We start from the raw sequence: 12,960 nt of genomic DNA on the forward strand, positions 1-12,960 counted from the left end.
CAGAAATATTGCCCTAGTTCCAGTTTGCACTTGATATTGAACTACTTTTTTATACTGTTTCTTTTTAAATAGAGTGTGACTATTATAAACTATAAAGCTTGTACATTTTTATCAGTTTTATGTTAGTATTAGAGGCCCAGTGCACGAATTCATGCACTGGTGGGGTCCAGCCAGCCCATCCCCGATGTGGGCCATTAGGGGTGGGCCGGCTGGGGCCGGGAGCCAATTGCGGGGAGGGCAGCCAGGGCGAGGGGCCACAGGTGGTTTGCCAGCTGGCCCTGCCCCTGATCAGGGTGAGGGGCCCACTGGGGGGCGGAGCCGGCTGGGGCGAGGGGCCACATGTGTTCTGGTTGTTCTGCCATTCGGTCTATTTGCATATTACCCTTTTATTATATCGGATGGTTTTTAATATTGTGCAATTGGCATCTTCAATAAGTCATTTATAACCTGCTTTTGGGGGCTTGTTTAAAAACATAATTAACTGTTGTTACTCAGAGATGTCGAGTCCCATATTTGTTTAAGGAGGAATGAGTTGCTTTATTAAAAAGACATGTTTTTTCAAACTCAGAGACACAGATAACAGAATGGTGGTTACCAGACAGGGAGGGGATGGGTGGAGGGTGAAAAAGGTATGGTGATGGAAGGGAACTAGGCTTCGTGTGGTGAGCGCATAATGCAATATTCAGATGATGTATTATAGAATTGAAACTCATACAATGTTGTTAAGTAATGTTACTCCACTAAATTAAATTTTTAAAAATTTTAAGGAATAAATATTAACAAATATAAAACGGTTTAAAAAATAAAAATACAATTATTAAGACATTTTTTAAAATAAAAAACACACCATAGCTTTTTGCACCACACCCAGATAACACGGCTCTCTGCCCAGAGCTGAAGGTGGCACAGGCACCGCTGAGGACGCGGAATTTCTGAGTGACTCCTTTGTAATTTATCTCCCTGGAGATTCCTGGCTGTCTGCCTAGTTCCACAAGACCTTCGAGGAATCAGCAGAATAGTCATCTGTGTGAGCGCATGTCTTTCTAGTTCATGGCAGTTTCTGTTTCGTGTTTTTAAATGAATGAAGTGGCAGTGGTGTTGAACCCGCTAGTCCCTTACCTCTTGAAATGTTCATCTCCTCCTGTCCGGAAGCAGCACCACTCACCCAGCAAAGAGCCAGGGTGCTCAGGAGTGGTCCCAAGACCCAGCTGGGCCATGCTTGTTCGTGCTGTAGGGAGTATAGGGCTCCTGGAGGGAATGCGAGGGAGAGGAAGTTGAGGAAAGACATCCCCTAATCCTGGTGCATAGCATTCAACTTGTAGTTTGAGGTATGTAGTCAGCGTCTCCCTGCCTGTGGCTTCATCTCTTCATCTTATGGGTCTTAAGGCCTCTCTCACCATAAGGACATACCTGTGAAATGGCACCCTCTTGTCCCCATAGCCCCCTCAAACAATTCATTTCTTCCATTTATTGCCAGAAAAGCTGCTGTCCACACTTACCCCCTTTTCTCCTCCCCCAGTTCACTCCTTAATGCTCTGCTTTATCTCCCCTTGACAATGGTGCCCATAACATGCGGTCCCAGCTTTTGTGGCAGTAGCCTCTTGTGGCTTGGCTCCTGCTAGGACTGCCCTTCGTAAGTGTCCTTCAGGTCCCTCCTCTCCTTCACTTCCCCTTAAGAGGAAGATGTGGTTTCATCCTTGAACCCTCCTCCCTTCCCCCACCCTCACCCCCGAGCATCCTGTCTACATGGGGCCTTCAGTTTCCCAGATCTTGTCCCCATCCAGACCTCCCTTGTGAACAACAACCTGTGCTTTAGCTGTTTGTTGGTGTCTTCACCCTTAAGAGTCCAGCAGTCTCACTCTGGTGTGCCTTGGTGCAAGCCGCGCCTCCTTCCTGGAATGCTTTGGCCTGACTAACTCATTTTACTCTTCCAGAAACACCAGGCATCCCTGCCTTTGAGGAGCTATCTCTGGTTTCCCTGTCTCTCCCCGGGTCTGAGTGCATACCTTCACTGTTTATTCAACAAATACTGACTGAGTGCTTCCGTGTGCCAGGCACTGTTCTAGCTGGTGAGGGCACAGCAGAAAACTTTGTCCAAACACCGCCCTGTGTTGAGAGGTGTGTGTACTCACCCATAATCCATCGGTCTCTCCTGGAGGCCAGAGCTGCCTCTCACTCTGCTGGTCCTCAGCCATTGTTTGCTGAGAGCAAATCTGATTATGCCACTTTTCTTGCTTCTCTCTTCTCCCTTTTTTACTGTGGCTTTACTCTCTCTCCCAGGTGCAAAAACAGGAAATAGAATTTCATAATTACAAGATTAGTGTATAAAATTTCATCTCTTTTTGGATTCTATACACAATTCCTTGAAGTGTTTTTGTTTTGTTTTGTTTTTTTGGGGGGGAGTGAGGGGGAAAGGGTGAGGTATAAAGTGTGAGTTCAGTGCTTTCTTTGGTTGATGAATTTGCTCTGCTGTGGCTAATAATGAAGTTGCCTTCTGCTGAGTCCTTTGTTCAGAACTGAAGAACTCAGTTCTTTGAAAGGGATAACGGGACATTCTGCTTATATCTTACTAGAGGCCCAGTGCATGAAATTCCTACACTGGGGGTTGTGCCTCAGCCCAGCCTGCACCCTCTCCAACCTGGGACCCTTCAAGGATGTCTGATTGCCGGTTTAGGCACACAGGGATCGGGCCTAAAAGGGCAGTCTGACATCCCTCTCTCAATCCAGGACTGCTGGCTCCCAACTGCTCACCTGCCTGCCTGCCTGATTGCCCCTAACTGCTTTTGCCTGCCAGCCTTATCACCCCCTAACCACTCCCCTTCTGTCCTGGTCACCCCCAACTGCCCTCACCTGCTGGCCCAATGGCCCACAACTGCCCTACCCTGCCAGCCATATTGTGGTGGCCATCTTGTGATGACATGGGCATGGCCATCTTGTGCAAGGGTGTGGTGGTCAATTTGCATATTACCTCTTTATTATATAGGGTTATATAGGATTCTAGGTAGTGCCTGTGTCTATGAATACCAAAGCATTGTTATGTTGTTGGAGACAAACATGAAGTTTTCAAATGTTCTTATCTTGTAATACCATTGCCCCTTTTTCCAGAAACAAAGCCACACAAAGCAATAAAGCTAGACCATTTATTTTGGGGCAGGTACTGGTAGAATTGTCAGATGAAATACCGGACATTCAGTATAGTGACACTTCAGATTATCCATGAATACATTTTTAGTGTAAGGATGCCCAATATTGCACAGGACATATTTACACTTAAAAATTATTTATCATGCCGTTGAAATTCAAACATGATTGGTGTCTTGCATTTTTATTTGCTTAGTCTGGCAACCGTGATTTGAGCAGAAGGCCGTTGTTGGGATGAACCATTTTTACCTCTCATTTTTGGTCATGGCAATGTGCCAGAGGAACACCCCCATATTTGGTGGCAGTTGCTGCTTCGCTAACTTTATATCAGCCCCACTTTTAGAAGGTTTCTCAACCCTAAGCTGCAGGAACAGTAAGAAGGCACACTCACTCCATTGCACTTCCTTCAACCTGGAGGTGTGACATCAGGTGTTACAATTTTGCGTGGTCGGGAAAATGAGATCATAGATGGCTAGCCATCCATCATCCCCGAGGTTCCTTGCCTGTTATAGAAGTGGAAGTTGTGTGATGTGGAAGCAATAATTTTTTAAGTATTCCGTTTATAATGTAGAGTGTGTTAAACTGTCTGCCTCACAGTCTTGGGAGGAACAATAGCATTCCCTGTGGGGCCCAACTTGGGTGGGCATAATAATCACCAATTTCAAAGTCACATTGATGCTTAGGATATACCCCAGAGATTCTGATTCAGGGTCTGGTGGGGCCTGAACATGCCTGACTTTCCCAGAGCCCTCCCTCTGGTCTGGCTTGCAGCTGAGTTGAGACCAGCTGAGTTTCAGCATCATGTGTTGTATTGAAGTATTCTCTGAGTGCCAGTGCGGAGGAGGAATGGTGAGTGACAGAATCCTTGCTTATGGCGTAATCACATGCAGGTTTACTTCTGAGCCATGACTCACTGGAGGGGCTTCCAAGCTCTTCCAGGTGTGGCCCACATGATCAGAAACCCAGGTGTGTGCCAACTGCATTTTCAAAACCATTGACAAGTGGGGCTGGTGAGGGTCAGACTTGACATACTAGAATGCCTCAAATTGGAGTTGAAATTTTATGGGAGCTTGAAATTTTATGGAGGTGGCAATGGTACTCATACTTATTTTCCAATTGTCATTAATCTGTCATGCTGTGCAGTTTGTTGGTGTGACTTTAGTGGTGTTAACATGGGAAAGTTAAAATTATGTGTGAAACAGAACATAACTTGTGCCGAACTCAGCACGGCCAGTTTCGGTGAGCCTGAGGAAGGGCGGTGAAAGATTAAAGAAGGCAAAGAGAATACAGCTGGGGCTGGGTGGATCTCTGACACACAGACACCCAGCTTGCAAGCTGAAGCTTTATTTTATAGTCAGAGCACACAGAGCAAAACAAGGGTAGTGGTCAACATGTTTACAATGTTCTTGTGAGTTTCACCTTGTTTTGGCAGCATTTGCTACACCACTCACAGCCCATTAGCTACCTAGGAAGGAACTAGGGAGGACTATAAGGTCAGGCTTAATTATGCTGGAGGGCTCTGCCCTCCAAGCTGGGACTTGTTTGTGGCCCTGCCACAGGTCAGTCCAAGGCTTGACCCTATAGCCACTCCCTACAATAACTAAACGTAAGTACTGACTGAGAGAAACCTGTCACAGTGATACTTGCTAGCAGTTGTATAGCAAATGATAGCACCAGGCTGCTGATCTAGATCTCTCCCAATTGGTGCCACCTCATCAGGTTAACAAATTTGTTAATTATTTGGGAGAAATAATTAGCCTTCTCTTCTACTTTTGTGACATACCTATTTATAGTAGAGCTCCTTGGTTTTGGTTCAAATTTCTTTTCAACCTACCTGCCTTTGAGGAAAGATATTTGGTTTTCATTAAGTGTTTTGAGGTTTTCTGAAGTGTATAATTCTCTACACATTATCCTCTCCTTCCCAGAATAGCTTTCCATATATATATTTAAATAAATTTTTTTTGATTTCAGAAAGGAAGGGAGAGAGAGAGATAGAAACATCAATGATGAGAGCAAATAATCGCTCGATCTCCTGCATGTCCCCTACTGGGAATTAAACTTGTAATCCAGGCATGTGCCCTGACTGGGATTTGAATTGTGACATCCTGGTTCATAGATCAACACTCAACCACTGAGCCATATCAGCCAAGTGCTTTCCATATATTAAAATAAAGAATAATAGAGGTCATCAAATAAGGTCTTCCTAAATCTCTCCTCTACCAGAAATGTGTCTGTGGTCATGTTCTTCTCCCTCTTTGTTTTTCTATTGTTCCAAAGCTAATCTATCCCTGCTCAGGAGGCATCTACTTCTGCTTATTTGGAGGCCTTGCTCCATTCATTGTCCCTTCTCTTACTTCAGACTTTTTTTTTCTCCATTGACTCTTACTTTAACATATAAGTATACTCATATTTTTTCATCTTAAAATAAAAAATCCTAACAGTATTTCCTCCTACTACCACATCTCTCTTCTCAGCCAAACACTTAGAAAGAGAAGCCCTTAGTTGCTTTCTTCACTTTCTCACTTCCTATTCACTTCTCCACCCAGTGCCATAGCCAATGGCATTTGTAGTTTTCCTGTTCTCCTGATAACATTTGACTATGTTTAGGAAGTTATGGATGGAACCCAAGACTGGGTCAAGTGTGTGCGCTTGGCAAGGGGAGGCGGGTGGAGTGGCTGCAGGGCCTTTTCTGTAAGGTGGGTGCATGGAGGGAACTCTGGGCACCATTGGTCCCTAGTAATCAGGTGACCACAGAATGTGTGCTGGTTGGCTGGTGCCAGCCAGGACAACTGCCTTCAGTTGAGAAGCAACTGTGGGAGGAGGAGCTTTGGCTGTGCTCTCCTCTTGAAGTGGTTGTGATTCTCAGCAGTTGTCTGATCACCACACCTTTTAAATAAGTCAGGCTGCTTACCATCCTCACAGACTAGTCAACTCAGTGGAGGCAGTAGCAGCTGACACCAGCGTGGCGTTGTCGGGCGGGGGTGGAGGGGACTGCTGAGCAAAGGCGGTGGCAGCAGCCAGGAGTGGAAGTTCCTAATGGGGAACAAACTGACCTGCTGCCTGACGTCCAATGCCAGCCCCAGGCTGGGCCAGCACTCTGGGTGGGTGAATCGGGATGATGGGTCTGGTGTCTGCGTGGCGGGCACCAGGAACTCCGTGGCAGCACCACCAGCCCCAACTGCCCTGGAACCTGCTGAGTTGGATTTCCAAGCCTGCGAGGGCCACCCTGTGCTGTGCCTCGGTGACCTGGAAATGCCCAAAGGTAAGGAGCTGGCAGGTGTTTGATGCTCACAGGCTTACCTCTGCCTCCCCTCACCCCAGGATTTCCTAGAAGGGAGCCACCATCAGCCTCCTCCTTGCCTGGAGCTTGTTTCCAAGAGCTGGCTCTTCTTGGCATCCCCACCCCTTAATTCGTTTCTGGTCATGTCTGGCCAGTTTCTTTCCCTTTTCACTACCCAGACCCCTGGTTCTTTCTTCTGTTCCCAACTCAGCCTGAGACACTCCAGTCAGTGGCCCTTCCTGTGCATGCATGGCTCTGTTTAGTGCAGGGGTGGGCAAACTTTTTGACTCGAGGGCCACAATGGGTTCTTAAACTGGACCGGAGGGCCGGAACAAAAGCATGGATGGAGTGTTTGTGTGAACTAATATAAATTCAAAGTAAACATCATTACATAAAAGGGTATGTTCTTTTTTTTTTTTTTAGTTTTATTCATTTCAAACGGCCCGGATCTGGCCCGCAGGCTGTAGTTTGCCCACGGCTGGTTTAGTGTCTCCTGGGACTCTATGAAGACTTCTGGGTGTATTTTCTTCCTTTTCTCAATGAAAACTTCATACCCCAACCTCAGAGTACCCATCATCTCCCTGTCCTTACCTATCCATGTGGCACTTAAGTGAAGGAACCAGGTAAAGCCTGGTTATACCCTTGCTCTCACCTGTTAAGATAATTGATGTTCGGGATAGTTCAGCTGCAAAGATTTTAGGATTTTTTATTTAAATTCAAAACAGATAACCAACATAGAACCTGTATGGTGTTTTTAAGTAAGCTGTTTTCAGTTGCCTGGATAGAAGTTGCTTTATTCCTTCCAACTATAATTTGAACACAGAAGGAAATGGTGGGGGAAGGAACTGGGCATGATGTGAAATGTTACTGCCAGTGCTGCAGAGAATCGTTTTTTGCATGTTTATTTTTTACACAAAGGAGAACCCACATAGTTCTGATTACTTTAATATATCTACTTTGACACAAATATGTCTTCAATCTTACTTCACTGACCTAACAGACTTCACTTTCATATTATTTGTTCTAAAAAGGGGTGGGGTGGCTCACAAAAGTGCTGCTCACAAGTATCAAAAGAGAAGAACACATAACTCTAGACTTTAATTTGTAACATAATGTTTTGGGGGTTAAGACGCCATATTGTGCACAAGAATATTTGTCTCCATGGCTCCCTCTCCATCCTCTCCCCTCCTGCCAGCAGATGCCTGTTTAACTGTAAGAATGTTGAGGTAAAAGTTCTAAAGACCAGATGCCTAAAGGGGTGGGGTGGGGTGGGGAGTGGAGAAGAGGAAGGAGAGAGAAAGAAAATAGGAAATAATTGGTTTAAAATAATTCTGGGTAACAAAGTAGCTAACAAAGACTGTGTTGCTTTTTTTGTTTTGTTTTGTTTTGTGTTAATCCTCACTGGAGGATATTTTTTCCATTGATATTTAGAGAGGGTGGAAGTTGGGGGCGGTAAAGAGAGAGAGAGAAAAACATTGATTTGAGACATATTGATTGGTTGCCTCTGCACACACCCCACCCCAAGGCCTGGGAATGAACCTGCAAACCCAGGTACATGCCCTTGACGGAATCAAACCCTCAACCCTCTGGTGCCCGGGCCAATCCTCTAACCACTGAGCTGCGCCAGCCAGGGCAAGACTGTGTTTTTTTAAGTAGAAAACATTCTTTCACAAAGATGTTAAAACCCCATTATTTCGTAGAGTAAATGTATTATTAGCTCTGGTTCTATTTATCTTTAGTTGAGCTTTTAATTTCTTTAAAAGTAGCCGGTGGGTTCCCCTGGGTGCACGTGGCTTTCTAACTGAAAAGTACTCCCTTTTGAGCATACTCAAATATTATGGGGAAAAAATGAACAAATTAGGAACATAAATTTAGGATTTAATTTGTAACATAAAATCTTAGGAGTTAAGACTCCATATTGTGCACCTTAAAACATAAAGCAAGCGATTACCTGTGAAACCTTCTGCTTGCTCTGCTTGTGCTGTAAGGTGAGCCTCTGAGTGATTTTACAAACAGTTGGTAGATGAGTCGTGTTGGATGAGAGACCAAATTAGGACCTTTATATCATTCTTTCAAGATTTACAACTCACAGGTATATCTCATTTGGCCCTTCTAACTGCAAATAAAGCCTCATGAATATTCTCCCTCTATTGCTGATGGAGAAATCGATACCTACAGATGTGAAATGACTGTGTAACACAGCTGCTGGACAGAAGAGGCCGATGTGGGGGTGATAGATGTGCCAAATGCCATTTTGTTGATGTGTGAAAAAACTTTATATTATTAAAATTCAAAAGTAGTTGTTTTGTATTCCTGCCAAAATAGATGATTGTCCCACCTTGATGCAAGGTGGACTGCAGGCAGACCTACCTTTACATAGTTACAGCGCATTTCATTTGTACAAGCAGCCCTAGGGTCAGGTCCAGACGTATTCTTATTGAAGTCTCAAATTAGTCGTGAGGCATGGAAGGAAGAAGTGAAACTTTAGCTTTGGAAATTGAGGGCAGAATTTAAAAATCACTTTGATGAAAGTATAAAAAGTCACTACCATGAAAGTAGGGTAGAGCATTGAGCTTTTATGCTATCCTTTTAAATGTGCCGTGATGAATAGCCCCAAGTGAGCTGCAAATAACTAAATATGTTCATTTTTTTAATGGAGTTAGAATTAACCTAAATGTGTAAAGAACATTTGCCAAGAACAGCTCACGTGATTTGGGCATATTTGACATACTAGCAGGTATCTGACACTAATTGGCCATAGTATAACTTGCTTCTTGACACTTTCTGGAATGTGCTAGTAATATCAAAATAAAGGAGAGTGACTGTATTTCTAATTGATAAAGTAGAAGGTGGGAAACACATATATGGTTCAGAGATTACTTAGGTACAAGTTAAAAAAAATCTAAAACATAGCCTGGTTTTTTTCCACATAGATGGAAAGATTCTACAATTTTGAGTTTTCCCAGTAGAATTTTTATGTTGTTGCCTTTACTAAAATTGGCTTGTTACCATTACTTAAAAAATCTCTTCCCAACACTGTTATAAGTGATTAAAAGTGATGTGTAGCTATTTTTAAAATTATGTATTTTCTACTCAACTAAATTAGTATGTTTTTTTCTCTTCTTCCTATATAGAGTCGGTTTTAGAATTAATCCCTTCTGACCATCCAAAGGCAAGCACAATTTTCCTGAAGAAATCTCAAATGGATGGTAAGTCAAGATAGGATGTAGGTCACACGTTTTTATTTGAAGAAATCAAAAATATCTGCTGTTTATATATGAGGATTGACTTTGTGATCTTGGCTTTATTTTACATATCACTCAACCAAGTGATCCTGTCTCGCATCTAGAACCTTTAAGCTATTCAAACTCTCTCGCCCTATGTCATGCTGCCAGGGTGCATCAGAGGAACAGAGCCCTATGGGGTCCCTCGGAGCTTAGCACCAGCATGTGCAACTCTGCCAATTTCCTGTGTCCTGTTTGTGTTAGGGTAAGAACCAGTGTAGGATTTTGACGCTTCTGCTTGCCTGCTTATTTTCCTTAATGTTATGTTCAGTCGAGTTTACTTGCTTAAAAAGGCATATATGAGCAAATCTTTCAGTTGATTATGAAAGCAGAAGTACAAGAAGTGGCGGTTCCATTTTATTTGAAGCCATGCAGCACAATACAAAATGGGGTTTTAACACTTGTTTTCATGGCATGTGTGCATTTTGACTGTCTGAAGCTGATCATTTTTGGTTAGGATTGCTGTATTTCTCAGTTTCTTCCAGAGTCATGGTTCTGCTCACGTGTAGAGAGAGGGTGAGCCAGTAAAGGAGAAGCTATCCCGTGCCCCTATCTTCAGTCCTAAGGAATGTGTGCCTATGATGCCGTCCTGCATAATAAAGGAGGCAGTGTGGGAAACAGAGTCCAGCCCAAGACCCTCTTTGGAGCTTTTATTTTTCTTCTGATCTTTGTTAGAGCGAAATGATTTTGTGCGTTGTACATATGTTTAGTTAGGTTAGCCACATCATTGTAAAATTTAAATTAGATCAGTTACTTTGCAATTGAGTAAAGACCCATTCATATTTTTATTTTTTCCTTTATTTTATTTATTGTTTAAAATATTACACATAGTAGTACATATGTCTTCTTTTTCCCCCATGGACTTCCCCCTGGTCTCTCCTACCCCCGACACATGCCCTCCATTCATATTTTCTTAGTAAAATATCCTAGTTGATTACCAGTCAGTGGTTCAGGATGCTTCCAGGTGCCTGGCGGTTCTTAGAGCTCTCGACTGTTAGATCCTGATGATTCAAGTAGCGTGGGTATAAATGTAGAATTAGAAACTGCAATTGAGTAGTGGTTCAGAAGCACAACAGTTAAACTTCTTCATTAGCTAAGTGTCTCACTGGCCTAATTTGCTTTGCCCTTTTCTTTTGTACGTGAAGAGACTTTTATTTGTACCTAATATAGAATATTTTTTGTTAGGTCAGAAAAGTAAAAGTTTTAAGATTTTACTTTATGGGACTCATCTTGCCAGGTGATTTAAATTATAAACTTTGTTAAAAATTATTTTAAAAAATGGAATAAAATTTTGTCATATTTTGTATGTTGGTAGTCTTTCAACATACGAACTTTTGTTTTCCTATGGTATTTGTATCATAATTGATCAGTTAACATTTTTTTTTATTCTTAGTGGGAGAAAAGAAGAAGAAGAACTATTCATACCATGTAAGTAAACAGTTGAAAAGTTAAGTAAAAAATTAATAATTTGAATTAAAAATTGTCTGCCATGGTTTTTAAAAATATATAATGGACCTAATATCATTAGCATACACCTTTTTTGGTAGATTTTCTAAATCTCTTTTGTTATCTTAATTATTAAACTTATATATTCAGGAAAATTTTTGGCTTAGTAATGTCCATTTTTTAAGGAGTTCTGACTTTACATTAAATGTCAATAAATGGTTATGGTAGAAAGACCTACCTTAATTTTTAATCTTGTTTTTTAACAAAATAAATAATAAAATAGCTAAGTCAATTTTTAACACTATCTATTGACTTATTGTCATAGCAGCCGAAAGCTAACTCTCTCACTCTGGCATAGCCTTATTTCCCTCCCTCTGTCCCCTCAACATGTATCATGGTTTTTATTAAATCAGAATCAATGTTTACATTATTATGACTATTTTTTGCTGCTGAGCCATGGAGTTCTCTGGCTATGTCTCTTTCTTGTATACCCTTCATTCTTTTTCTCAAATATTACTGAAATTTGAGCACTTCTACACTTCTCCCGGATAATCCACCCCCTTCTTCCTAGTCAACATGATCTCACACAGCCAAATGCAGCAAGTAGGCTGGTCTCCCATTTTTCAAAAATAACATATTTTGTACCTAATTATCTAGTAATTTGTCTGAAAAAGATAACTGTCAGACAGAAATACTACTTTTATGGTACATTAACATAATACCTAATAAGTCCTCATTTGTGTGTGTGCGGAATTAATTTTTTTACTATATTCACTTTTTGTTTGCTAATAGTTCCCCGCCCCGTCCCCCCAGAAAATGGTATAACATTTGTCACAGTTTTGTCAAAAATATTTTCCATTTACTGAACACATTTGTTCCATGTTCTAGTGGAAGCCGTCTCCCCCAGCCTTTGTTATCTATTCTACTTTAGACTTGTTTTCCCTGGGCCTGTTCTGTTCCTGTTTTGCTGGCCTATTTCTTTAAGATCATCTGGGATCTCACATAACTGTTCTCTTGTGTTGGATCCCCTATGTCTTAGATCAGTGATTTTCAACCTTTTTCATCTCATGGCATATATAAAGTAATTACTAAAATTCTGCAGCTCACCAAAAAATATATTGTTTGCTGATCTGACAAAAAATAACAGGTGTAATTTTGATTCATTCACACAGGACATCTGTTGTTGTGTTTTCTGTTGTCATTTTATTATTTGACAATCTAAAGGAAAAGAGGTCAGTGCCCCTGTCTAGTCAGGTATTGCATGTTTTAAAAATTCTTGTGGCACACCAGTGTGCCATGTGGTACACTGGTTGAAAATCCCTGTCCTGGGTTGTATATTTGCCTCTCTCTTGTTATACTCCCTTGTTTTACTGGAGCACTGTTCCCTGGGAAAGGATACATGGGCAGACATTTTCTAGAGATCTAGCCTCTCTGAAATGCCTTCTATTTAATGAAGTACAGAGTTCTAGGTTGAAATTAATTTTTGCAGTTCTAAAGACATTTCTATTATTTCCTGGAGACAAAGTCATTGTATGATATGTTGTATATTACCAATTTTGGTAATTTCCTTCATTCCTTTATTCTCTGGACACTTTTAGAACCTTCTGTCTTTCTGGGATTCTGAAATATTATAATGTGATTTGGTATGTACCTTTTCATTTTATTGTGGTCATCAAGACTGCAGGTCTTATCTACTTTCGGGGAAATTTTTGTTGTTAATTCTCACTCAAGGATATTTTTTCCATTGATTTTTAGAGAGTGGAAGAGTGGGAGGGAGGGAGACAGGGGGAGAGAGAGGGAGAGCAGGCG

The 12,960-nt window shown here is 41.8% G+C and overlaps 1 protein-coding gene across 1 annotated transcript in view; it reads left to right on the forward strand.

Annotated features, from left to right (window-relative positions):
• Positions 1-6,177: 6,177 nt before the first annotated feature.
• Positions 6,178-12,960, forward strand: part of LOC102761271 (cyclin-Y-like protein 1) — a 38,470-nt gene continuing 31,687 nt past the window's right edge. The window contains exons 1-3 of the mRNA XM_006756160.2: positions 6,178-6,403; positions 9,556-9,630; positions 11,099-11,133. Coding sequence (XP_006756223.1) covers positions 6,178-6,403; positions 9,556-9,630; positions 11,099-11,133 — 336 coding nt within the window. The remainder of the gene's footprint in view (positions 6,404-9,555; positions 9,631-11,098; positions 11,134-12,960) is intronic.

This window comes from Myotis davidii, unplaced genomic scaffold (genome assembly GCF_000327345.1).
Source record: "Myotis davidii unplaced genomic scaffold, ASM32734v1 scaffold494, whole genome shotgun sequence".
Classification (NCBI taxonomy): domain Eukaryota; kingdom Metazoa; phylum Chordata; class Mammalia; order Chiroptera; family Vespertilionidae; genus Myotis; species Myotis davidii.